Raw genomic sequence first — 27,747 nt, forward strand, 5'->3', positions numbered from 1 at the left:
TTGCTGCAGAATGTGGGCAAACCAAGAGTCACAGTGTGAAGAGGGATATACCAGGCTTGTTTTCCACCCATGACAAAGCAAAGGGTCCTTTTTCTTCATGCTTATTTTCAGCTTTGTTTTTGAAATTGTTAAGTTTTTTTTAGTTAAAGCAAAATATTCACTTTTCCAATGTTACATGCAGTTCTAACTCTGGATTTAAGATGATGTCTAATTAACTGCCAGGACCTAGCTTGTAAAGTAGCTCATATTTATTTTCCCAATGGCTTGCAAGTATAACTACTACAATTAAAAAACAATCAGTAAGCTGGCTTAGGAGGTCTGTTCAAGTCTCCCCCACTCAGGATGGCCACTCCATGGCTCTGTGATGATATGGACTTGGCAGGGCTATGGCAGAAGCCACTGCACTGGGGCTTATTTGATAAGGTCACTCTTAGGTGGTGCAGACCCAACCTGGCCCAAGGTGGACAAAGGGCTCATTGTCAGCTCCTCACCTCTGGACAGACCTATTTGCTCCTCCCTGAACATGGGGCATATGGCAAAAAGCATGACATAGCCTGTGCCTGGCCTGCTGGGGCCCAGTGCCTACACACTGTGATGCTGGCCACATGCTGTGACTTTTCCCTAAAGGAGACAGACCTGGCTTCAGTGGAGAAGTAATTACAGAAGCCAGAACTCCTTCCGTTTGCACCCCAAAAAGAATTTTGGTCCATACTCACAGAGTGGGGGAACACTAAGGGAAGGTGACCAGAGAGCTCTTAACTCCAATTCCACCGGGACCAGAAACGTCTGCCACCAGGAACCTTTGTTTTTATACCATCACTGAAAGGGAAGTGAATTTGGAAAACAACAGAGGAAGTTGGGCACTGTTTCACTTGGCTGAGAGGGAAGAGGATTAAGGAAGGACACTCGGAAGGACTAATAGGTGTAGGTGTGGTTTGGAAAGGAATTGGAAAAAAATGGGCAAAAAGATAGATAGATAGATAGATAGATAGATAGATAGATAGATAGACAGACAGACGGAGAGACAGATTTAGGTATAAAGTTTACCCATATAAATGACCTTGGAAGAACTGTTGCAGTTTTTGCTGGAAGGGGATGGGGAAATAGAATTCTGGTGGTGGGAATGGTGTGGAATTATACTCCTATTATCTTATAATTTTGTAAATCACTAATAAAAATATATAAAGACCTGGCTTCCCTGAGGCTCAAGAAGGAGGTTTCTTCTGGCGTGAGCCTCCCTCTCTGCCCCAGTATGTGACCCACATCCAAGCTCTTCCTCATTTTTCAAGTATCTTCTTTCTGCTTTGAGCCAGGCAAGGGCCCCAGGCTCCAACAACCCTGGTAACAGAAGGAATCCCCACCAACCCACACCTCATCCACACTCGCTCTGGGGTAGCTTCTGCATTCTGTGTTTGGCAGATACCTACCCATGCAGTCACTGACGTCATTTCCTTTCAATTCAGAGGTCCTAAACACCCGGAACTGGAGTGCTGGAGCCTCAAGCTGCAGTCCATTTCACAGGCAAGGGCTCTGATAAGCTGGGTGTACGGGAAGCTGCTGAACCTTTGCCTCCGAGGTCAGCACCCTGAACATTCCAACTCCCTGCCAGGGCTCACTGGCCAGAAAACCCTCTGTCCAGCCCAACACCTCCTGCCTCTGGACAGCTCACACCATGCCTTCCAGGTGGGAGCGTTTATTGTATTTGACAACTATGGAAACACAGGCAGGTGGCTGGGACCACAAATATTTCAGCAAGAGGGGTCTCCCAAGCCACACCGACAAACTCCCCCCCCCCCCCCCCGGAGCCTCCAGCATCACTCCTGTGTCCTTCCTCTGCTGGCTCACAAGGGAGAGCATGGGCATCCAAGAAGGAGGAACACCGCCAGCAAAACAGAAGCAGGACTGAGAGACAACATATGAGAAACACTTATGGAGACCTCTCCTACAATGCTATGATATCCGGCTGGGGGTGTGGGGGCTGTAGAGTGAGCTCCGGCTCCTCATCCATCCCTCCCCCTATGTCAAGTCACACGGGACCCTCAGTGATGCCCTCCAGAGGCAGGTTGGGGGCGTTGTCAGCCGTGGGCATCTCTTCTTTCTTCATGGAGGGCGGGACTCGGAGGCTGACATAGGGTTTGTGACACGCCGTGTTGGCCAGCGGTGGGTAGTGCTGTCTGTAGCAGATGTAGGCAAAAATGAGGCCGATGACACCGCCCACAAAAGAATCTGGGCAGGAAAGAGAAAGCAGGTCAGGATTGCTTCAAACATGGCTGCAGACTGTACCCAGGATGCACCTCTCCACCTGTGATCATATGGGAGAAAAGAAAGCAGGCTGAGGGGAAAGGGTGGCAGGCAGTTCCTACAGACGTAACTTCTGGAATGTAGGCATCCCTGTTCGAGGTGCATTGGATCGCCATTTCTTCATCTTTTTTGCCTCCAGGGTTATTACTGAGGCTCGGTGCCTGCACTATGAATCCACTGCTCCTGGAGGCCCTTTTTCCAATGTTTTTTCTTTTGATAGAACAGAGAGACATCGAGAGAGGAGCGGAAGATAGAGAGGGAGCGAGAGGGAGCGCAGCGGGTTAAGTGTATGTGGCTCAAAGCACGAGGACCAGTGAAGGATCCTGGTTCGAGCCCCCGGCTCCCCACCTGCAGGGGAGTCGCTTCACAGGCGGTGAAGCAGGCCTGCAGGAGTCTCTCTTTCTCCCCCCCCCCCCCGTCTTCTCCTCCTCTCTCCATTTTTCTCTGTCCTATCCAACAATGGTGACATCAATAACAATAGAAACTACGATAACAATAAAAACAAGGGCAACAAAAAGTAAATAAATAAATATTTTTTAAACAAGATAAAAGAACAACAGCAAAATGAACTACAGTTCCAAGAGACCAAAGGCCACCCCTGCTGGACTGGTAGAAGGGGACTTGAATTCTGCTGTCAAGACTCCGCTACCCAAATCCCATGTGGCTGAGTTGGTGCCCTGGTTCCCTCAGGTTCCCTCAGGTCTCCACCTCCAAAGTGCAGCAGGCGCTGGCTGGCCTCAGGTGACCCCTAAGTGATCAGGGCTCAAGATATTAAGCTTTCAGACCCTTCCCTGTAAGCAGGATGTTATGTATCGACCTCGGTTTACATCACAAGTCCATTTTCCTGGGTGTTCTACAGGGAAGGAAGGCTAGGGCGGTTATCAAGGAAATGTAGCTCTCAGGAAAACGAACCATATGTTCCTTTTGTTGTCATCTAGGGTACCTCAGGTAAAACTTTTTGAACAGGGAGTCGGGAGGTAGCGCAGCAGGTTAAGCGCACATGGCGCAAAGCACAAGGACCGGCATAAGGATCCCAGTTCGAGCCCCCGACTCCCCACCTGCAGGGGAGTCGCTTCACAGGTGGTGAAGCAGGTCTGTAGGTGTCTCTCTTTCTCTCCCCCTCTCTGTCTTCCCCTCCTCTCTCCATTTCTCTCTGTCCTATCCAACAATGACAACATCAATAACAACAATAACTACAACAATAAACAAGGGCAACAAAAAAAATAACTACAACAATAAACAAGGGCAACAAAAGGAAAAAAAATAAATATTAAAAAAGGAAAACAATTTCAGAGAGAGAGATAGCACGCAGAGAGAGAGAGAGAGTCGGGGAGGGGAGACAGACATCATAGCATCAAAGCTTCCTCCAATGGGGAGACAGACATCATAGCATCAAAGCTTCCTCCAATGGGGAGACAGACATCATAGCATCAAAGCTTCCTCCAATGGGGAGACAGACATCATAGCAACAAAGCTTCCTCCAATGGGGAGACAGACATCATAGCATCAAAGCTTCCTCCAATGCAGTGGAGGCCAGGCTCAAAGGGTAAAGCAGGTGTACTTGCCAGGTAAGCTATTTTACCAGCCCAGAAAAATAAACTGTGCAGTAACTCGGCTATGTGGAATACTCTGCTGAGTCTCCACTCAGTCCTGTTACGGGGCTCTAGGCTCCATTTAGATAGACGGGGCCTGCTTTTGAGGATGAAGACAGTATTTCAGTATGTTATCACCTTTGGAAAATGGATTCTTCTACCTTCAGCGTTTTTACGAGGTTAACAGTCAGACATTCCAAAGTCCGACAGCCAAACTGTAAGCTCTTTCAAATCAACTGTGTTGAACACAGTTCTTGGGTCTGGGATGGCAGCGTGTCTGTCCACAGTGAGAGATCAAGTGCTGTTCTGGGGACTGGAGTCTGGACAGGGGTGGCTTTTCAGGTGTAAATAGATGATGTCATTGTCCTCATTAAAATCCTTCTCACTGCTCTGGAGAAATGACCACGTGGCCTTCAAGACCTCACAGCTCACCTGGTTCTGCCGACCCTCCCAGATCTCAGCCTTCTCACTCTAATGTTGCTCTTAGTCCTTCCTTTATTTATTCATTCATTCATTCATTCATTCATTCATTCATTCATTCATTCACCAGGGCTCATTTGTTACATGACACCTCTGCTGTTCCCAGCTGTCATTGTCTTTTTCTTTTTTCCCTAGTAGCAAAGTGGAGGAGGAAAAGGAGAGAGAAACAGGAGAGACACCTGCAGCATTATTCCACTGCTTGTGAAGCTTCCCCTGCAGGTGAGGATTGGGGGCCTGAACCCAGCTACTCAAGCATTGGTAAAGTGTGCACTCTACAGGGTGTGTCCCAGTCCAGACCCTCAAATAAGCTTCTATTCTCCCTCTTTCTCCTCTTTCTGCAAACATAGCTCTAATCCTAGCACTCCTATGCGCAGCCTAATCTATCTATCTATCTATCTATCTATCTATCTATCTATCTATCTATCTGTCTATTTTTTTTAACCAGAGCACTACTCATCTCTTGTTTATAGTGGTGCGGGGGATTGAACCTGGGACTTTGGAGCCTCTGGCATGAGAGTCTCTTTGTGTAACTATTATGCTAGCTACTCCTGCCCAGCCTAATCGATTTTATTTATCCCCAGGTGACAGTCATGATAAATCATGGAATTGTTTGATGGCTAATGTTGGCCTCCAAACCCCAGGAGGGGACGGGTTAGTCTGCCTGTTGGCTGTTAATTCCTTGACACATGTGGCTCCCAAAGATTTAACTAGCTCTCCCAGTGGGTGAATGAGTCTAGTCCATGCAACGTAGAGCTGGGTTAAGAGCTGGCTGTTGTTCTGCATGTGACAGTGTGTGAGCCTCTTGTGCTGTCCTGGGCCTGTAACATATGAGCATCGAACAAATGCATGATGGCCAAGAGATCTCCCAAGGAAGCATGCTAGGACTCATTCCAAACACTCAGATTTTTGGAAATACCAAGGTAGATCATATCCCTGCTTTGGGTAAAATGTCACTTGAAAACAAAAGTCATTAGGAGACACACTGATTAAGTGCACATCATACTAAGCGCAAGGACCAGCGTTAGAATCCTGGATCGAGCCCCCGGCTCCCCACTTGCAGGGGAGTCTTCACAGGCGGTGAAGCAGTTCTGCAGGTGTCTGTCTTTCTCTCTCCTTCTCTGTCTTCCCCTCCTCTCTCCATTTCTCTCGGTCCTATCTAACAACAGTGACATCAGTAACAACAACAATTAAAAAGGGCAACAAAAGGGAAAATAAATAAAAATTTAAAAAAAAGAATTCAGAAGGCTCACGTGCCCTATGAACCATCCAGCACAATGCTCCCACCCACGTCCTGTCCTAGAGTCACTCCAACTGCAGCACTGATAACCTCTGAATTATTCTATTAACTACTTATAGTTACACATGAGCTTATTTCCAATTGCATTTCCTTCATAGCTCACACAGGAAATCTGATGGAGGCAATGGTAGCCATTTTGAAAATGTCAGCCCAGTCAAAGAGAGATGGAGACTTTTCAACCTTGGTTTAAGTAGAAACAAATGACTGTTTGCTCACATCAGAACCATTTTTCTAGATCATGCTTTTAGGGTGATGCTCATACAAATACCCAGACTAAAGAAACCATGATTGAGGACACCAGTATAATTCAAAGTTTCTCCCCAGTGATAGCACCATGCCAGAAGAGCCTAGACACAGATGCAGGGATTGGGGGATTTGAGGGATAGTGAGAATTCATTCTTATGTCTATTCATGGAAAAAACAGCATACTGCTGCCATTACCTCCAAAGACTCTCCACTAACTGGGGCTCATCCAAACAGAAGACTGTGAGAAGAGTCAGAGCAGGTCCAAAGAGACCCTCTAATATTGATTTGTGTGTGTGTTTTATTTATGTACTTTCCTGTAACCATGGGAGTGCTTCAGGCCTCTCCCCCCCCCCCTTTCTCCCCACATCCCAACTCTCTTGTCATAAGGTTTATCTCTAAGGTTTGTGCCTTCACAACATCTCCACCATCCCCAGTGGCCATCTTTGTTCCCCCTTGATAGTGAGAGAGAGAAAGAGAGGTAGAGAGACCTGTAGGAGAGAGAGAGAGAGAGATAGAGAAAAAACACAATATACTGGGTTTTGTAGTTAACATTATCCATGAAGCTCTCCACCTTCCAACTGGACCAAAGTCAACAACATGTCACAAAGACATGGAAAACAACAGCCACACACAGAGCGTCTATCGAGATAGCTGTATTTCTTGAAAAGTCTGTCATCTGTTTCAACAGCCCCTCTATGCCATGGCCCATGCTTTCCATTCTCCTGACTTAATAAACTAGACTTGAGTGTTTGGTGTGAAGCTAAGAAGGCAGCAATGACCAGGAGGGAGCTGACCACAGAAAGCAGGGAAATAATGGGCAGTGCCAAGCACTTGAGGTGATGCGTTATTTACTAGAGGTGGATATAGAATCGAGCAATGAGCTGTATTTCCACATTAGGCACTGTTGCTTAAATTAAACTTGAAATGAAGTCATAAAAATCTCATAATATGAATGCTGTTAACTAAAGTCTACTATGTGAGTGATTTGGCTTTTGCTGATGCCTAAGGAGCTCCATTGCAAATTCTCACCATGATGGATGGCCCCTGTTCATAGTCACTGGGCAGTTGGTCCAGTTCACCAGAAAGAAAAGGAACAACTTAGTGCTCTCAAGCAGAACTCCTGCTGCAAACACTCAAAGGCCTCATGGTCTGTCCTTCCTCAAAACTGGAAACCTTGCAAGTCTCTGAGATGACTCCCTTTCTAAGTGAGTGTTGCAAGGATTAAATTCTCCGCTCCACAACACTGCTGCTTCTTAACATGTAACAGAGAAATCAAGGCAGCACTGCAGGCCTGCTTAGACTACTGCCTCTCAGCAGGAGGCGTTTGGGGCTGGATGATTCTTTGGTGTGGGGGGAGGGGTACCTTGTACTGATGTACAAGCTTGTACACTGGACTCGGGAGATACTGAGTACATCGCTGGCCTCTTCCTGACAGCTTCCAGAAGTAAACACTACTACTACCACAATCCGTTGTTAAAATAATAATAATAACAACAACAATAACAACAAGAAATACATCTTCAGACACTGCTGGAGGTCTCCTGGGAAGTAATTTCCTACAATTGGTAATCAAGGGCATAAACAGTGGTCGGTGGCCTCAGAAAGGATAACTCAGGTAAAGTGAGTCAATCTCAAGAGTTCACTGGATCCCAGGAGGAGGCTCAGGTTGAACAAGCAACAGGTTGAACACAGCTCAATTGGTACCCGAGTTGCATCCCTGCCCTGTACAAACTGATGCACATTCAAACTTGGGTCACAGAGCTCTACCCTAAGATCCTTGGTTCACCCCCAGCTATGGCATAAGGATGGGGAAATATCACAGCAGTAGTGCACCAGACTTTCACACTCAAGGTTCCAAGTTCAACCCCTGGTCTCACTATATGTCCGAGCTAAGCAGTGCTCTAGTCTTTCTCTCCAAACGAAAATAAACATTTAAAAATTTTTAAAATTATTTTAATTTTTTTATATTTATTTATTCCCTTTTATTGCCCTTGTTTTATTGTTGTAGTTATTATTGTTGTTATTGATGTCATTGTTGTTGGATAGGACAGAGAGAAATGGAGAGAGGAGAGGAAGACAGAGGGGGGAGAGAAAGATAGACACCTGCAGACCTGCTTCACCACCTGTGAAGCGACTCCCCTGCAAGTGGGGAGCTGGGGGGCTCGGACCAGGATCTTTATTCTAGTTCTTGCGCTTTGTGCTACGTGCGCTTAACCTGCTGTGCTACCACCTGGCTCCCAGTAAACATTTTTTTTTTTACAATAACTGGATAGAAAGTCTCTTGTTTTCTTTTCTGTCAGCCCACACAGCATTAGTGTTCTCTTTCTACCACTCCAAGTTCTTCCCTGTAACAGTTGGATAGGATGGATCTGAAGCCTGGCTGCCAACAGACCCTGAGGGTACTAGCTACATCAAGAGCACCACTTCCACGTGCCAAGAAATGATTTTTGATTCTCCTATGATGTGCCAGCCATGACTAGGCAATGAGTAAAAAACACAGACATGAGAGCATTTAAGAGACATCAATCTCAGGCCAGTCAGATAGTTCAACTAGATGGGGGGGGCTTTGTCATGCATATGACCCGGTTGGGGTCTAGCCCCTGCCACTCAAGCAGATGCTCAGTTGCTATGTTATCTTTCCCTCTTCTCCTCTGTCTCTTTGTCTCTCTCCTATGTAGAAAAGGCAACTAGGAAAAGTGAAGTCTTACTAGTGAAAAAAGCAAAAGGAAAGAGAGAGGGAGAGAGATCAATCTCATATCTCAGATTATCAGACAAAATGATTGCACAAAGGCTCTTACTGTCTCCCAAGATAAACCAAACAAAGTATCAATTCAACTTTGAAACCCTTAATCACCTCCCAGATTCAATGTGGTTACATAAAACTGAAAAAGTCCACAGTGATTCAGCCCTTACAGACTGCTCACATCATGCCTGCCTCTGAATCAGCTGTTTGGGAAACACAACACCTCCTGCCTCAAGAGCAATGCCAATCTGCATCTGAGCAGGGTGTCCCCACCCTGACAGGTCCCAGTATCTCCTGAGATCTAAGAAAAGGCTCTGTGAAAAATCTGAAGGATGCTGTTCCCCTGTTGAGAAAAATATACTGCAGTTCCCCAGAGCGGAAGGAGCAGAGGTCCGCAGTCTGCCACATAGTCTGTTCTCTTCCTTCAAGGCAGAAAGTCCTACCTTGGAAGAATAGTTCCAAGCCATTTGCAAACAACGTTCCAAGCACTGAGTGTGCCTGTGTGATGCTGGCACAGTGACTCCTTCCAGACTCCTTTTCCTTATCATCGGGAAGCTCCTCCAGGTCGCTGATGACAACCGAGATGAGCAAAGCTTTCTGGGGTGTAACCTGAAGCCCTTCCCTTCAGGTGGGCTCCCTGAGCTGGAGCAACACTTCATGTGGCCCTCTGTCAGCACCTCCTCAGCCTCTCTTTCCCTCCTGCACCCTTCACTCACCAAGCAGAAGCTTCTCCCTGAGGTTCATGTCAACCAGTGCGTCAGCTCCAGGAGGGTGAAGGGTGAAGGGTGAAGGGTGAAGGGTGAAGGGTGAAGGGTGAAGGGTGAAGGGTGAAGGGTGAAGCTGATGCCGGGAAGGAGCAAGAGAAACTGGGGAGATGCTGGAAAGAACCACAAGACACTCCCTGCCTGAGAAAATGGACTGAAAAATCCCTTATCTGGGAGTAGTCATTTCTACTGCATCTGTGACCTCATGACCTCTGGTAAGAGATGGCTGGGTGGGCAGAGTAGAGCTCACACCTTACTGTGCGTGGTGCCCTGGGTTCCATCCCCAGAACCAGGTGGAAACACCATGGACAGCAGCAAAGGGCTCTCGCTCCATGGATGATACAGAAGTGCATCAGAGTCTCTCTCTCTTTCTCTCTCTCTCTTTCTCTCTCTCTCTCCCTCCTTCCCTTCCTCCCTCCTTCCTGTTTCCATGTACATCAGGCATTGGATGAGAGAGTCCGCTCAGTGATATCACACATGCACAGTGCTCTGGTTCATTCCCTGCACCATATAAAAAAATACAGAAATGCCCTTCAAATAGCCAAATGATTACCCGGGAAGCAGTGTGTAACCGATGTGCACGATGGGTGCAAAAGTATTTCCTTTAAAGCTAAACATTTAGGAAACAAAATCAAAACGAAGCAGTGGACATTCACAACAGAATTGTGGTTACCTGAGGAGGAGATGGCAAGGAACAGGGGAGAGTGTAGCAGGTGTAAGGAAGTGAGTGGGGTGGAGCCGAGGGGAGGGCTCATTTCATTTTTTTAAATATTTTATTTTTTTACTTATTTTCCTTTTTTGTTGCCCTTGTTTTTATCATTTTTGTGGTTATTATGTTTTGATTGATGTTGTTGTTGCCAGATAGGACAGAGAGAAATGGAGAAAGGAGGGGAAGACAGAGATGGGGAGAGAAAGACACCTGCAGACCTGCTTCACCACTTGTGAAGTGATGCCTCTGCAGGTGGGGAGCCGGGGGCTCAAACCGGGATCCTTATGCTGGTCCTTGAGTTTCATGCCATGTGCACTTAACCCGCTGCACTACAGCCTGACCCCCTCATTTCATTTTTAACATGTATGATAACCAGGGGTAGAAGACGAAACATTCAGATGGGTCTACTGAGCAAAGATTAGTGAAAAAGTTATTGACTAAGGTGTGGGAAAGATTAAAGTAAACCAACCAGAGGTGTTAAAGCAACCAGGAAAAATGAAAAAGAAAGAAGAAAGAAAAGTGGGAAGTGATGAGAGAAGAGAGAAAGCAGGAGGCGTGGATGTTGAGTGGTCATGGAAGGCCACTGTCCCGGGAGCTGGACCCAGGCACGTGGAGTTCAAACTGTCTGCTTAAGTGAGCACAGGGTTTCCCAGACGCCTCCAGATGGAACTATCTCACCAGTGAATAATGGAGACTCCAGATCCTCCCCCCAAAAGACCAATTCTGAACTTAAGGTGCTCAGATAAGGGTGATCTGAACAGTGTCCTTTGGGGACACTGTGCCCTCAGAAGCCACTTGCCCTGAGCACCTTGGTCTCTTCTCCTAGTTTCCTCAGGCAGGTAGTGCAGAGGCAGGTGGGTGTGAGCTGCAGGTAAAATGAGACCACGCCCTGCACCTCTGGTCCCCTGCTTCTCTTGTATCCCACAGACTTTCTGAGATACTCTGGACTCATGCACCCAGGGAATCCTCATCCAGATCCCAGACCGAGACTGACCAGACCTGCCGGCCTTGAACCCTGGGCTGGAAGCTTCCTTTGGAAGTGCATCTGTGGTGAGAGAGATGTCCTTATGGGATGCATCAGAGATGGGAAAGGAGCCAGACACTACTTGGCACAGGACTCTGGGCAGGAAGTTCTATTTGTGTCAGAAGCCAAGTGCCTGCCCTTCTGGCAGGACTCACTGGTCTCCCTGGGCAGAATCAGGAAGAGAAGCCCCCAAATCCATTCCCAGAAAGGGCAGCAGGAAAGCGAACAGGCAGAGCCGCATTAGAAAGTGTGAGTGTCTCCTCCTCCGTCCTTCAAGCCTGCTCTAGTTTCTAGCCCTAGGCACTTACTGCTCCCCAGAAGGGTTCCCCAGACAGGGAGGGTGAGACTCACCTTGCCAGTGATGCTTGTAGTCACACATGCGGGACAGAGCGATCATCATGGCGCAGTACAGGGGCAGGATGGCGGCACAGAGCCGCCAGCTCTTGCCCCGTCCGCTCTCGGTGAAGCAGTGCAGCTTGCCCGCCAGGTAGAAGGTTGTGAAGCCAAGGCCCGAAAAAGCAACTGCCAAGGAGAAACAGCAGGTGTTACTCTACTGGGTGGGGAGGAGCAGGAACACGGGTCTCCTGTCTGCCATCTTGCACAGCTCCAGGGCCAAGGGCTGGTTTGCACAGAGAGCCATCTAGGCGATCTGCTCTTGCTTCAACCCTACCGGCTGGAGGCTTTCAACCGTGTCAGTGACCTACCAGATGTGCATGGGATTAAATTCTATGTCATCCATTCACCCATTCACCCAACACTAATTTCATGAGTCTCTGTTAGGTGCTCGCTAGACAGATGCTTTATACATGCAGGGAGTAAAATGATGACTGAGGGATATGACCAGGGCTATAAATGGTTTTAAGACAATGTAGAGAGTTCTGTGAGAGACAGAAGTGTGTGCAAAGCAAAAGACTCATCGTGGCTTGGGTCTGGAGGATGAGGGAGACTGGGGAGTTTCTGCCTTGGTGATATTTCCAAAGGGTGGGCCAGCGGGTGTAGTGGGGTACTAAGCTTGATGAAAACAAACAAACAAACAAACCAATGATGACAAAACATTTGTTCTCTCTTGGAAATTATGGTTGCCAGGGTTTAAATGTGCAAAGACAACTCATGTTTCTGCTAATAAATGCACTGTCCAGAATGTGGCGTTGGGTCAAGCAAGGCTAATCCTCCAGGCTTTTTGCAGAGTCTGGCTTAGCCCACAATCCAGTCTGTGGACTTCGAATAGCTTGTCTTCAAACATGGTTCCACCTTTAATATCTGGGAAGCTTTAAAAATACTGGTAGCTGGGCTCCATTATGAGACCCTACATGCCGGTCTACTGGTCTGGACTAGAGCCTGTCACGAGTGCCTGAGGACGGGAGTGCGAGTGTCCTTGGGGCAAAGTCTTCAGGCAGTTCTGAAAGCAGCACTGAACTCACGTGCTTTCATTTGAAGGTAGTTCCCACCTCCCTCAATACCAACCTTGTAAAACCTTCCCCATTAATCAGAAAATAAAACCAAGAGACAAAGCCTTCAGGAAACCAGTCCACACAGCCCCTGGTAGAAAACGTGCTGTGTGAGTACTTTAGGGCCGGTACAGCAGCAACCTTCAGAGGTGCCTCAGACCTCAGCAATAATGTTAGCGCCCTCCTTAGTAAAAGCCAAAACTCAGGTCAGCCTCAGACCTGCCGACTTAGAATTTGCAGGGTACAAGAGTGAGCTGTGTACAGGGTGAGGTCTGAGAAGGTCAAGACTAAACCTTCTTCTTCTTCATCATCATCATCTTCTTCTTCCTCTTCTTCTTCCTCTTCCTCCTTCTCTTCTTCTTCCTCCTCTTCCTCTTCCTCCTCCTCTTCTTCTTCTTGTTCTTGTTCTTGTTCTTCTTGTTCCTCTTCTTCTTCTTCTATTTCTTCTTCTTCTTCTTCTTCTTCTTCTTCTTCTTCTTCTTCTCCTCCTCCTCCTCCTCCTCCTCCTCCTCCTCCTCCTCCTCCTCCTCCTCCTCCTCCTCCTCCTTCTTCTTCTTCTTCTTCTTCTTCTTCTTCTTCTTTTTTATTGCCACCAGGGTTATCTCTGGGGCTCCATGCTGGCACTATGAATCTACTGCTCCCCATGGTAGTGGTAATTTTTTTTTTCTATTTTTGTTGGATAGGACAGAGGGAAATTGAAAGAGGAGGGGAAGATAGAGGGGGGTGGGCAGTAGCACACCTGGCTAAGCACACACAGTATGAAGCACAAGGACTCGCACAAGAATCCTGGCTCGAGGCTCCAGTTCCCTACCTGTAGAGGGGTCGCTTCAGAAGCAGTGGCACAGGGCTGCAGGTACCTATCTTCTCTCCTCTATCTCCCCTGTCCCTCTCAATTTATCTCTGTCTAATCCAGTAAAATGGAGAAAATGGCTGCCAGGAGCAATAGATTCATAGCGTCAAGCCACCATCAAGACCCAGTGATACCCTGGTGGCAGAGAGAGAGGGAGAGAAGAGAGGGGGAAGGGGAGGGGAAAGAGGGAGGGGGAATAGGAGGGGGGAAGGGGGAGGGGGAGGGGGAGGGGGAGGGGAAAGGAAGAGGGAGACAGAGAGGGAGATCTGTGGACCTGCTTTCTTGCTTGTGAGGTTTTCCCACTGCAGGCAGGGAACCGGGGCTCAAACCCAGGTCTTTGACTATGGCACAGTGGGGACAATACTAAGAACATGATCTGTATGGACAAAGAAACGTGGCTAGAGTCTGTACAAATGAATCACCTGCAGCTTCAACAAATTGACAACAGCCATCTTCTTCAAAAAGAATTCCCTCCTGGTACCAACTCAAGATTATACCAAGACAGAACTATTTCAACAACCAAATTCAAGAAAGTAGCAGCCTTTCCCCACCCCCATCCCTTCTTTAAAAATAGAACATTCAACTAGGTCTTATCTCAGAAATAAAAATGAAGCACTTAAACATTTCTGAACAATGATTAGCACTCAGTTCTGAACAGGCAGCAGTGCCAAGATCCACTGGCCACTCTGTTTGAAGTAGGAGTATGCGGGGCCTCTATCACTGAGCCCTGTTCCGGGATGTTGGCTTTTATGAAGGGTCTGAAGTGATCAACATGGCGTTCCAAAGTGGCCCCATTTGGCCAGCAGCCTGAAGAGCACAACAGGCTCTTAATTTCCTATTCTTACCCACTGTGCTCTGTTCCTTCTGTTCATAACATGCCCCCTCAAGGGAATGGGAAGGAGGGCTGGACAAATGACTCCCGTAGGTGAGTGGAGGTGGAGGAGACTGTCTTCAGTCTGAACTCTGTGCAAAAGGACTAAGGGGCTTTGTTTAATCATGAAGACTGGCAAGTTCATCCTCTTAAATGAATCAGAACAGAAACACCCTGAGGCTTTGTAAGGTTATAGATGAAAGTTTGCAGGCTTTCAGACATAGGAGAGATAACGCCAGGTATTTCCAAACTAGTATCTCCTGAAAAAAGAAACACACACACACACACACACACACACACACACACACTCAGCTAGCATATAAAGAATCTGTTTTGTGCCCCTCTGTGGGAATAAAATGGCTTTGGAGCCTTTAAGATAGACAGATCCCAAGTCAAGCAGCCAACATTCACCTGCAGATTGGAAACCTTCCTGAGGGACAAAGGAGGCAGAAGCTGGAGTCCTCCAAGGTCCAAATCTGGAACAGGGGGCTGGAGACCAGACCCTTAGCCTGCACCTGTCACTGTGATCTCATCCCTCAGACACTCAAATCTGGCCAGCATTGGCTCTGGAAGGTGCTTGAATTTGGTCAGCATTGGCTCTAGAAGAATGTGGCTTATTCTTTGGAGAGGAGGAAACAAAAATATATTCTTTTTGTTTTGTTTTGTTTTTTGAGGAAGTGAGAGGGGAGAGGCTGAGAAGGAGAGGCTGAGGGAGAGGCAGAGGGAGAGGGAGGAGGAGAGGGAGAAGGAGATGATAACACCAAAGCTTCCTTCAATGCAGTGCCCGTGAGCTTTGAACCTAGCTTTCCAGCACAGCAAAGCAGCACACTATCTAGTAAGCTAGCTCACTGGTCCCAAAGCATGTTCGTGCAGCAGATTCTCCAAAATATCAAAGTATCTGCATCTTTTCAGAGGAGGAGGGGATGAAAAGCATTTTTAGGACTGAGTTTAATAGCCTAGATCCTTTTTGTGACAGTTTTTATTTTTATTTTTCAAAGCACTACTCAGCTCTGGCTTATGGTGGTGTGGAGGACTGAACCTAAGACTTTGGAGCCTCAGGTATGGGCATGAGAGTCTCTTTGCGTAACCATTATGCTACCTACCCCCACCCATTTTTTACACAGAGCCCAAACTGCACATTTGAATTATTTAGCTACACCCAGACCCCCTTTTTCAATTCTTAAAGAGACAGAGAGAGGGAGAGACAACACAGCATCAGAGCTTCCCCCATGATGCCATCACACTCCCATGTGGTGCCTAACTCAAACTGGTTTACACACATGGTGAGGCACAGCCCTTACCAGCAAGGTATCTCCCCCGATCAGTCCTTTACTTTATTTTATTTTATTTAAGAAAGGAGACATTAACAAAACTGTAGGATAGGAGGCTTACAACTTCACACAATTCCCACCACCTGATCTCCATATCCCCTCCCCTCCCCTGATAGCTTTCCCATTCTCTATCCTTCTTCCCCCAGTCCTGGAACCTTAGGGTGGGGCTCACTTTCCTGCATGCTTCTCTCAATTCATATCAAATAATATTGCATCTGCCAATCACAACCTAATCAACGCAACGAGTGCCACCCCAGCATGCTTCACTTCAGACTGTGTCCAGAGACTTCAGGTGTGGAATGACAACCCTTCAGCTTCATCACTCAGGTGAGACCTTTCCTTTCATAGTATTCTCTTAATTCCATTCAGTCCTTTTAAAGCAGCACTATGTGTCCTGACTGTTTGAGGTGACATGATGAGGCCTCGATTTTAGGCTAACCCTTACACTGGTTACATTCTCAATGACACTTCCACAGTTACTGAAACAGCATACTGTCCTTTGGCAAAGGGCTGTAGGGCACTTCCTTCTGGAGGTGTGTCTGGGGATCGGGGCACAAGGGGGGAGCTTGTGAACTCTGGGCAGCCACGGGGCCTTTACAGTCCAGCTTCCCAAATATTAGCCAGAACAGGCCAAGCATCCTGAAGTTCTATGATCTCACAGTTCTTCTGACACCTCTTCCCATGAGACGGCAGGGTGCAATCACCCCTGAGCATTCCTGAGGCTCAGTGGGGCTCAGATTCAGTCCAGCTGGAGCAAAAGGAAACAACAGGAAGGGGCTTAAGAAAATCTGTCCGACTTGAGCCAAACAGCTTTCTGTTCTCTTCTGAAAGAAGCAAGTACTTGAGGCACCGCTGGGCTGTAAAGCCCTTTATCCTCAAGGAGAACAAGAGAGATGATATCCTTTCCAAGTGATTATCTGTCTTTAGCCTAAGATGCGGCCCTCACTTCCACTGTGATTAAGAAATGAAATTGAGCGGCTGGGGAAATAGCTCAGTTGCTGGAGCATGCAGGCGTGCGCACTTCAGGTTCTGGATTCGACCCCCAGCACTGCATGGATCACAACACTGTTCTAAACTTATCCCTCTCTCTCTCTCTCTGTCTCTCTCTCTGTCTCTCTCTCTGTCTCTCTCTCTCTCTGTCTCTCTCTCTCTCTCTCTCTCTATATATATATATATATATATGCATCTCTCACTCTCTCCTATATAACAAATGTGATATTTTTCAAACGGAAAAGAAACTGAGAGTAGGACATTCAACAATGGGTGTGTCGGAACACAGTGATTATGGATGAAAGATAATATATCCATACTTTGTTCACATTATTAAGGCCAGAAATCTGATTGGAACACTTTCTTTTTTAAATTTTATTTATTTATTTATTTTCCTTTTTGTTTCCCTTGTTCTTTTGTTTATTGTCATTATTGTTGTCATTGTTGTTGGACAGAGAGAAATGGAGAGAGGAGGGGAAGACAGAGAGGGGGAGAGAAAGATAGACACCTGCAGACCTGCTTCACTGCCCTTTGAAGCGACTTCCCTGCAGGTGGGGAGCTGAGGGCTCCAACCGGGATCCTTAAGCTGGTCCTTGAACTTTGCGCCATGTGTGCTTAACCCACTGCACTACTGCCCGACTCCTTGGAACACTTTCAAACCAGTGGGCTGGGAGGATACTGAACCTACTTATTGGGGGCGTGGGGTTCAGATAGTATTTCTTGACCTCCAGAATTGCAAACTCACACACAGGTATGCACATATGCACATACAGACAGTGATCTGTCAAGAAGGTTTCCTTGGATGAAGGTAGCTGACTGCAGATATGTTGATCTGGCTATGGGAAGCATTAAAAAAAAAAAAAAAAAGCTCGCTGAGTCTCTAAACTAGGAAGCTGATGAAAGAAGATGGTTTTCCCATTCTGTTTCTGAAAGTTTCCATTCCATGCTCACTTTGCCACTGCCAGGGAAACCAGGCAGCATAATGTAAGCTGTGGGCCCACAGTGGGAGACCACTCACATGCAGTAAACTGGATTACCTGCCTGGCTGATGGCTCCGAATCTTCTCTCTGATTACTAAGACAAATCGCCAGAGGCTTCTCTGACTCTCTTTGCAAAGAAAAGATAGTTTATTAGGCTCACTTAGTTGTAACCATGTGGTTTATCTTCCTTTCCCTGTTGGCTTCTAAAGTAAGTAGAAGAACTTTAGATCCCAGATGGTTGCAGGAAATGAGAAAGTTGGCATTCTCCCCAAAAGGACTTTTTAAAAAATAGGATAAAAAATCAGAGAAATGGACCCTGCTTTTCCTATTGCATTTTTTCCCACTTTTGCTAACAATTATAATCAATGTCCCCAAACTGATTATTGCAAAAAAAAAAAAAAAAAAGGATTTGCACACTGGTGAGATAATCTGTACAAATTTTCATTGGCTGATGTGCAAAGAGCTAGTATTTTCTTCTCTAGGAGAGAAGAGAAATACCAGATGGTTAAACAAAGTTTAGTGTTTAGGTTTTAAGGAACCTGCCTTGAGGCCAACTCCTGTCACCTTATCTGACCCTTCCTTCCCCAAACCCCCTGCTGGCTCTTTTAGTGTCTGGGACTCTGTGGAGAGCTTTCTTAGTAACCACAGATCTCTTCCACCTGTAAGGGAGATACACATGTTATTAATAAATTCTGCTTTACATTTTCTCTTATTAATCTATCTCACGGCTGTTTATTTCCCAGTCCCAAAGAACCTGGAAGTGTGTCCGAACTGACTTCTCCTCTCTACTCTCGTAGTCATCTTGAGGATTGGAAAATGAGGAATAACACAGAACTTGTTACAACCAACCAGCCTCACAGTGTCTGCAGCTGCTGAAAGCCAAGCCAGCCAAGTGAGTCTGGGCGACTCAGCCCCTTGGGGAAGGCAGCCACTGATGGGCACAGTCTCCCTTCTGTAAAGTTCCATCCTGAATGAAAAGCCTGCATAAGGACTAGCCTCCTGAACTGTGGCTCCACACTGGTTATGTAACCGCATGTTGGCTTGGTGAGGATGCCAGAGGCAGCTTCTCAGGTTGTTAGTGGTCTTTCAGTCCCTGAGGCAGATGCAGAAATGATTTTAGCCAGTAAAAGGAGCACGATCACAGACTCAGACTCAGACTCAGACTCAGACTCAGACTCAGACTCAGGGATGAAGTGTGGAGACAGAGCATTCCCCACTGTGAACAGTATCAAACACTTCAGGTGCTCAGACAGCCCAGGAGCTGTTGCTGTGCCAAGTGTCCAGACACCTAGTTTGTCCTAGGATTCTTCGGGAAGAAGTTGCGTTGTGTGTGTGTGTAGGGGGAGGGGGTCAGAGGCCAGCTCACTCAGTACTACGCGCTCTATCATGGGGGGGCAGGGGATCCAGGTTCAAGCTCCCAGATGCCACACGGGAGCACAAGCAAAGGGGAAGATTCACATGGGACACAGCAGTCTGTGGCGCCCTCTCTGTCTCTCATCCTCTATCTTCTTTTTTTAAATATTTATTTTATTTATTTATTCCCTTTTGTTGCCCTTGTTGTTTTATTGTTGTAGTTATTATTGTTGTTGTTGTTGGATAGGACAGAGAGAAATGGAGAGAGGAGGGGAAGACAGAGAGGAGGAGAGAAAGATAGACACCTGCAGACCTGCTTCACCGCCTGTGAAGTGACTCCCCTGCTGGTGGGGAGCCGGGGTTCGAACCGGGATCCTTATGCCGGTCCTTCTGCTTTGCGCCACCTGCGCTTAACCCGCTGCGCTACAGCCCAACTCCCTCTCATCCTCTATCTTAATAAGAAGATATAACAACCCACCTGATAGGATGGAATTTTGTAGGGGCAAAGTCCCGGGAAAAGGTCTGAAAGGCCTGGGAGGAGAGGGGGAGAGAGAGAGAGAGAGAGAGAGAAGGAGAGAGAGAGAGAGAATGAATATGAGAATGTGTGTGTTGCATTGTCTTAGAACTTATTTGAATGTCCTCATGGCCCCCAAGCCCTTAATTGGACTTTCTTGCTCATTCACAGATTCGTACATTCAGTTTCCTGATCTCTCAATCCAGACTCCATCCTGGTTAAGCTGTGGCTGCTTCTATACTTAATGCCAAGTTCTAGTCATTAATATTTTAACATACTGGGAGTCGGGCAGTAGCGCAGCAGGTTAAGCACACGTGGCACAAAGATCGGCATAAGGATCCCAGTTCCAGCCCCCAGCTCCCCACCTGCAGGGGAGTCGCTTCATAGGTGGCGAAGCAGGTCTGCAGGTGTCTTATCTTTCTCTCCCCCTCTCTGTCTTCCCCTCCTCTCTCCATTTCTCTCTGTCCTATCCAACAATGATGACATCAATAACAATAACAATAATAACTACAACAGTAAAACAACAAGGGCAGCAAAAGGGAATAAATAAATAAATATTTAAAAATATTTTAACATACTGAATAAGGAATTTCACTTAAAAAAGGGCAAGAGAAGTCTGTGATCAATCTTAGAGTGTGGATGCAAGCGTTATTTCAACAGAACTTAAGAAAAGACCACGGCTTAGTCCTCAGTCCTTACCAATTTAGCTGCCAAACCAGGGCTGCAACTTCTTATTTATTTATTATGCTTCCAGGGCTATCATTGGGGCTCGGTGCCTGCTTTATGAATCTGCTGCTCCTGGAGGCCTTCCCCCCACCTCCATTTTACTGGATAGGGCAGAGAGAAATTGAGAAAGGAGAGGAAGATAGAGACGGGGAGAGAAAGACACCTGCAGACCTGCTTCACCACTTTTATAAAGCAACTCCCCCCTCCTTGCAGGTGGGGAGTCAGGGGCTCGAACCCAGATCCTTGTGTGGGTCCTTGCACTTCATACTGTGTGCGCTTAACCCAGTGCGCCACTGCCCGGCCCCATAGGGCTGCAATTTCAGGGGAAGTTCCTGATGTGAAGTGAATAGTAGACTCAACTTAGTACCACCATGGTTTCTTTTAAAATCTTACTTTCTGTCCAATCCATACTATTTGTGATGACATTTGTTGCTCTGATGTAGGAGACAAAAAGAAAGTTTAACTTTGCTAAAATTAAAAAATCATCAAAATCCTTGATTATCTCCTAAATTTATAACAATGATTCACTGAAAATTTTTCTTCAGACTGGAGGTGATGATGCTTACTCAGCGAAGTAGTCAGGCAGGCAAAAGATGACTACAGCATGGTTTCACTCCCATGTAGAATAGAGAGAATTGGACTGCACAAACTTGTAAAAATAAAAGGAATTGTAAGAACTATGGTGGTTATCACTGGGTAGGTCAGGGCGCCAGAGCTTTGGTGATGGGTGTGATTTGGAATGATAGTCTTCTCATTTTATAATGTTACAAACCATGATTAGGCCGCTGAACATTATATGTTTACAATTCTGCTAAAGATAAGAATCCATAACAATCATTACACAACACAGTAGCCTTAAAACTGTCAAGCAATTCAACTGTATGATTGAGGGGAAAGGCTCTGGGTCCTAATTTACCTTACTATCTTACATAATTCCTTTTCTTTGTATGTTTGCAGTTCAATACCTGGCAAACTCCATAAGAGCAGGGCTTATGCTACTTCTCCCTCCACCCTTTAGCATCTGAAGATGCACTGACTGCTCCCTAGTAAGCAGATGTTTGTTGAATAAAAGGACCAGACCCAATGGTTATCATTCCTCCATCTATTTCCTCAGCATCTCATTTTAAAATTGTGTCTGATCAGAAAGAGAAGAATTGAGAGGGGAGGAGAGATAGAGAATGAGAGAGAAAGAGAAACATCTATATCACTGATTGACTTCTATGAAACTCACCCCCCGCCTCCTACAATTGGGGACTAGTAGTTTGAATCTGGATCCTTGAGCACCGTAACATGCATACTCAAGCAGGTGTACCACTGCCCAGTCCCTATCAACATCTGTTTATGAATGACCTCTCTGCACCACGGACATTGCTGGAATGAGCCAGTCCGCTTTACTGAAGAATTCAAGTTAGGAGACCTGGTGTCTACACTTCCAGAGATGCAAGGACTGTTCATCTCCAGTAGTGTCTATTTATTTTTTTCATAAACACACACACACACACACACACACACACTTTCTTGGGCTCTTCTTACAAGAATCACCCCCGAGATCTTCCTAGAGCCCTCACAATGGAAGCCCTTCTATTCTGCAGGAAATGATAGCAGCCTCCCCAGGAAACTGTAGGAAGCTTTGCTTTCTACAACATTCTAAGGGCCTAGAGGGTGGACAGAGTGACATTTCAATTGACTACTGAAGATGAGAAAACTACCATCCTGAGCAGGTGTCAGTAGGGTGCTGCAGTCAAAAAACAAGACCAGCAAGTGTTGAGAGTCTCCTCACTGGTCCAGCACTGTTCCAGAAGTTTCTCCCACATTTTGCGTCAACCCCAAACAACACAATGACATAGGCATTTGGCCCATTTGATGGAACAGAAACAGAGGTTCCCATCAAATCATACACCAGTGGTTGATGCAGCCCTTAAGAAACGGTGACTTCTTCCTAAGTAGAGTTTTAAAAAAAATCACAGGTTTTCTTAGCACAGTTGCAGTTCTGGCTCTGTTAACTGCCAGTTCACTTCTACACCCCCTTAGGCACATAACCACTGGAATCACCACTGAAAGATTTGTCTGGCAAGAGAAGTCAAGGAGACATTCTGAGTGACTGAATAAATAAATGGCAGAGACCAGTTGCTCCACAAACATAAATGACCTTACGAAATGCTCTGGCAACAGACCAAAGTCCTTGGGGACAGAAAGACAGATGACGGTGAAAGGTTATACACCCTTCATATCCTGGTTCTAGGCAGGTTGATACTTCAGTTACCCGAGAACTCAGTCTCATGAGAGAAGTGATCGCAAAGTCTTGTTTGAGAATGAACAATGGGGAAAAGGAAAAAGAACCCAAATGCTCATAATAAGTTTGAAAGCAAAGGTCAGAGACAGGAAATAGAAACAGCGAAAAAGAAAATGCATGCATGCTGCAAATTACTTGTGTAACCTCAGTTTGCAGATTCAAAGAAAATTCTGTGTCCTGAAAAGAAAGAAGACAGATGATGAGTGTGCGCATATATGTACATACACTGGAGGAGGGGGGAGAGAGAGAGAGGAAACCCAGACACAGTGAACAAAAGGGAGCAGAGGACTCAGAAATAGCAGGAAAGAAACTGATTTGGGGGGAAGCAAATGACTGTCCTTTGCCAATCCCAGGAGGCCCTACCCTGGAATGGGGAAGTTTCAGCAGTGGAGGATTGAGCGTTTTAAATGATAGAAGCTATTCTGCCTTCTCCCCATCTCCCCAAACTTCCTGATAACAAACAAGGAACATAAACATTACTCTTGTCCCCAGGGAAAGTTGGGTTAGACACAAACAGGGGAAGTGATTGGCTTTGTCTGTCAGACCACCCCACTACACCCACTACAGAAAGTCTCCATCCCCAGGACTGTATTTTTTTTTTCTTTTGGTCTTGATTACACGGCACAATGATCTGAAACACACAAATCAGAATAAGCCTTCAAAATGGATAAATTACCTTTTTCCATAATGCTGCCAGGGGAGCTTACTTACAAAGGCAGGGTGGGATTCCAATAAAGATAACATTTTAATGAAAAACCATTTTATTTTTACCTCCAAGGACCTTAACCAAACATAAAATTGATGGCAGGATCTGAATATCAGGGCACATGCTTGAGAAATGACTAAAAAGATGGCTGTCCTTCCTCTGCCAGTGGGCTCAGTGGATTAGCTTCCACTGGGGGAGCTTTGAGGTCTTAGTGACTGCTTCAGCCTCACTATCTCCTAAGAAGGTTCCAGATGCTACCATGATGCCAACTGGACGACCCCACCAATGTGTCCTGCAGCTCTACTTCCCCAGAGCCCTGCCCCACTAGGGAAAGAGAGACACAGGCTGGGAGTATGGATCGACCTGTCAACACCCATGTTCAGCGGGGAAGCAATTACAGAAACCAGACCTTCCACCTTCTGCACCCCACAATGACCCTGGGTTCATACTCCCAGAGGGATAAAGAATAGGAAAGCTATCAGGGGAGAGGATGGGAAACAGAGTTCTGGTGGTGGGAATTGTACCCCTCTTATCCTATTGTTTTTATCAGTGTTTCCATTTTTATAAATAAAAATTTTTTAAAAAGTGACCAGCCTTTTGTGACATAGCATCACACCTACAAGTGGACAAAGTAATGTTTCCAACCTGCCCAGCAGCCCCTTTGAGGATCTCAGACTGTGTGGGAATGTGTGAGATGCCAAGGAGAAATATCTGCATATTCATGTGTGCGTGCATATGTATATCTGTACACACATATATGTGTGTGCTCACACATACATATCTAGAGATAGACTTATGACCCCAGTTCCTGGTAAGAGATCTTCAAAGCCTTGTAAGCTCCTAAATGATGAGAGTGTTAGGAGCATCTGTTATTCTAATGAGGTAACTCGAGTTGGAAGCCAGATGGATCCTGGGAGGAAAATAACTGATCTTGGGAGTTGGGCGGTAGTGCAACGGGTTAAGCGCACGTGGAGCATAGTGTAAGAACCCCCGGCTCCCCACTTGCAGGGAAGTCGCTTCACAAGAGGTGAAGCAGGTCTGCAGGTGTCTGTCTTTCTCTCCTCCTCTCTATCTTCCCCTCCTCTCTCCATTTCTCACTGTCCTATCCAACAACATCAATAACAACAACAATGATGAAAAACAACAAGGGCATCAAAAGGGAAGATAAATAAATAAATATTTAAAAATTACTAAAAAAAACCAAACTGATCTTCAGGAGACCAAGCCATGATGAGAAGTCTGGGATTTGCAGAGAGCAGAAATGGTTGGAAACATGGCCAATATGCCTTCAGACCTCTGTACTAAAATTCCCTCCCCCCCTTAAAAGTCACAAAGGCACAGGGCTCAGAGAGCTTTCAGAAGGGCAGACAACCCACATAGAAAGAATCTGACCCCCGACTTCACAGGAACAGGAGGGCCCCCCCCCCTCCTGGTCCTGTCTCTCCATCTGGTTGTTCTTCTTTAGCCTTTATTCAATTATTTTAAACAGATTTATTTATTTGAGAGGGAGCAAAACACTGTTCATCTCTGGCATATGGTAGTCCTTGGGCTTGAACCTTTGATCTCTGGGACCTCAGATACAAAAGTCTATGATGCTGTCATTGCCCCATCTTCCCCAACCCATCTTTATTATGTTACTGAATGAACTGGCAGATAGAAATGTTTCCCTGAGATCTGTGATCTGATCTATCCTCAGGATGAATGGGATCTGTAAGAACAGAAGCAGAGATGACAACCAGAAATTACAACTGCCACCAGAGCTGGAGGGAGGGGGCCTGGGAGGGGAGATGGACAGCTTAGTGGAGTTGAGCCCTCCCCTGTGGGGCCTGATGCCACCTCCAGATTCACACCTTCAGAACTGAGTTAGCTGACAACCAGCTGGTGTCATAAAAAATGGTTCATTTTGTGTGTGGGGGGGGAACCCTACAATTTGGTGTCAGGAGAGTGAATTGTGAACAGCTGAGGTAAAGGGGACACACAGGAGGAAAGCTGGCATCCGGACCGTCTATGCAGAATAAAAATGGACCAGCAATAGGATGTGCTACAATGAGGGCATTTGACTCATATGCTGAATTGAACAAAGGGTCAGTTGTGATGGGAGCTCCTGGGTGGCCCAGGGAAAGCTCTTCACTATGGCATGAGTGAAAAAGCAGAAGGCACAGTGATGTCACCTTCCTGTCCTGGGCTAGGAGAGGACATTGTTTCTGGCACTGAAGACAGTTACAGAACGTCCCAGTCTCAGGACTAAAATCCCCTGTAAATTGATGAAGTGACTTCCCAAGCTCCCCCCCACCCCCACTCCCGTACACACACACACACACACACACACACACACATGCTGGCTTGGTCAACAACCTCCTACCATCTCTCACTTGCACCTCTATGGAAACTGACCACAAACAGGACAAGAGTCCCACAGACATTCTGACACACACAGAACGCGTCTCCCTCATTACGTGTACCATCCAAACTCAAGAGAACACTTGATTTATGTTCAAATGAGATTTTCCTTTTCTTAAATCTTGCTTAGAGGAAGGAGGACCATTTAAATTTGGGGAAGCAAATATATGGCATTTTCATTGCCTGTGACCTTGGAAGTGAGTATTAAATGATCAGGTAACTCTGCAAGAAGAGAACTTGTGGACTAAGTCTGCCTCAAATGACCAAAACTGTGACTCGCCTAGGCAACACATTGGATCTATTTATGGTTTCTTTTCAACCATTTTGATCCAAACCAGTCTTATCACACACACACACACACACACACACACACACACACACACACACACTATAAATAAATAAATAAATAAATAAATAAATAAATAAATAAATAAAACAAAAAACCAACAGACTCTTTCAGGTATTAACTGACTTGTATTTCAAATTAGAGATGGGTAGTCCCCCAGCCCCATAATGTCAACTGTAAGCCAAGCTAAGACAAGAACATTTTTGTCCAATGCTCAAGGCTACAGACTTTGTAAATGCGTATTCAACAAATAAAGGAGAGACGTTACTGGTCAAACCGAGGAGATAGCTATCTGCTGAGTGGAGAAGCAGGGTCTGAAAATAGACCTGTCTGCTTTGACATCTAAGTTCAGCCATGCCTAGTCATTCCCAAAGCCAGGACTTGATTTGCAACAATGTGACACACTGTACATCCCATAAAAATAACTAATGATGTATAAGACATAAGAACAAGCAAAGATTCTTTTCACGGTGTCACTGAGTTGACACAAGGAAACAAAACAATGAAAGCAAGTTTTCTCAAAATGACAGGGAAGCAGGTCTTAAGGGCAGGGAACACAGAGGCAGCACCTGCCCCGCATGTCTGCAGAACTGGCTGGCTTTGAGTTCTGCTTTGATGCCTCCACAGGGCACAGGGGCAGAGAGACGAAATTTCAGGTGGAGGAAGTAACAGAAAACACCTGAAAAAAATAAAACACCTTAGATCCTACATAAGGCATAATAGTAAGTAAGAAAAGAAGGAAACTTGTCTTTCTCCAATTGCATGCAGTGAAGAAAGAGCTCGTAAAGCTGATCCCGGGGAGTCGGGCGGTAGCGCAGCGGGTTAAGCGCACATGGTGCAAAGAGCAAGGACCAGCGTAAGGATCCCGGTTCGAACCCCCGGCTCCCCACCTGCAGGGGAGTCACTTCACAGGCGGTGAAGCAGGTCTGCAGGTGTCTGTCTTTCTCTCCTCCTCTCTGTCTTCCCCTCCTCTCTCCATTTCTCTCTGTCCTATCCAACAATGACAACATCAACAACAAGGGCAGCAAAAGGGAAAAATAAATAAATTTTAAAAAAAAAGCTGATCCTGGAAGGCTTTTGCTGCCCAGTTCATGCTCTCTACATGTGGTCTCAAAAAACCCAACAAAATAAAAATTAAAAAAAAAACCTGAAGTGGATATTAATTTGGGGTGACCATATAATAGCACCTGGCAGAATTTCCCCTTGAAGGAATTTGACTTCAGTTAAGACAACAAAATATTCTCCCAAACAAAGTTCTAGGAACAAATGTAAATCCTACAGTTAGAAAACTCAAAACACACACACGAAAAATTGACCCACATCATTGAGCATCATAAGACACATCACAGAAAATAATTTCCAACATGCTTCAGGAAATAATAGAGAAATGAAAATAAGAAGAGAGAATAAGGGTGACAAAAATAACAGAATGGACACAAAGTGAATCTTACGAGACCAAACAGAATTTCTTTTTTTTTTTTTACTTTATTTTACTTTTTATTAAGTTAAAAGATTATAGGATTACAGGGTCTAGTTCTACACCAAAGCCACCACAATTCTATGATCTCACACTCCCACCTCCCAAAGACAACTATAGTTTTCACGTTTCAGAAATAATTTCCTTTTTATTACTTTTTTGCAAGTTCATGTGTATTAGTTCTCTAGACTCCACGAGTGAAAAAATAGAGTGAATTTAAAATTAAGTAGATAGATTAAATAGCACGTGGGAAAACACTGAACAGAGAAGTAGGAAATTGAAAGATAGGTGAGTATTTTTTCAGAA

General features: G+C 45.8%; 1 protein-coding gene across 1 annotated transcript in view; it reads right to left on the bottom strand.

Annotated features, from left to right (window-relative positions):
• Positions 1–1,527: 1,527 nt before the first annotated feature.
• Positions 1,528–27,747, bottom strand: part of PLPP4 (phospholipid phosphatase 4) — a 135,328-nt gene continuing 109,108 nt past the window's right edge. The window contains exons 6-7 of the mRNA XM_007519673.3: positions 11,508–11,678; positions 1,528–2,226 (exon numbers count right to left, since the gene is read on the bottom strand). Coding sequence (XP_007519735.2) covers positions 2,027–2,226; positions 11,508–11,678 — 371 coding nt within the window. The 3' untranslated portion in view covers positions 1,528–2,026. The remainder of the gene's footprint in view (positions 2,227–11,507; positions 11,679–27,747) is intronic.

Source organism: Erinaceus europaeus, chromosome 14 (assembly GCF_950295315.1).
Source record: "Erinaceus europaeus chromosome 14, mEriEur2.1, whole genome shotgun sequence".
NCBI classification, from domain to species: domain Eukaryota; kingdom Metazoa; phylum Chordata; class Mammalia; order Eulipotyphla; family Erinaceidae; genus Erinaceus; species Erinaceus europaeus.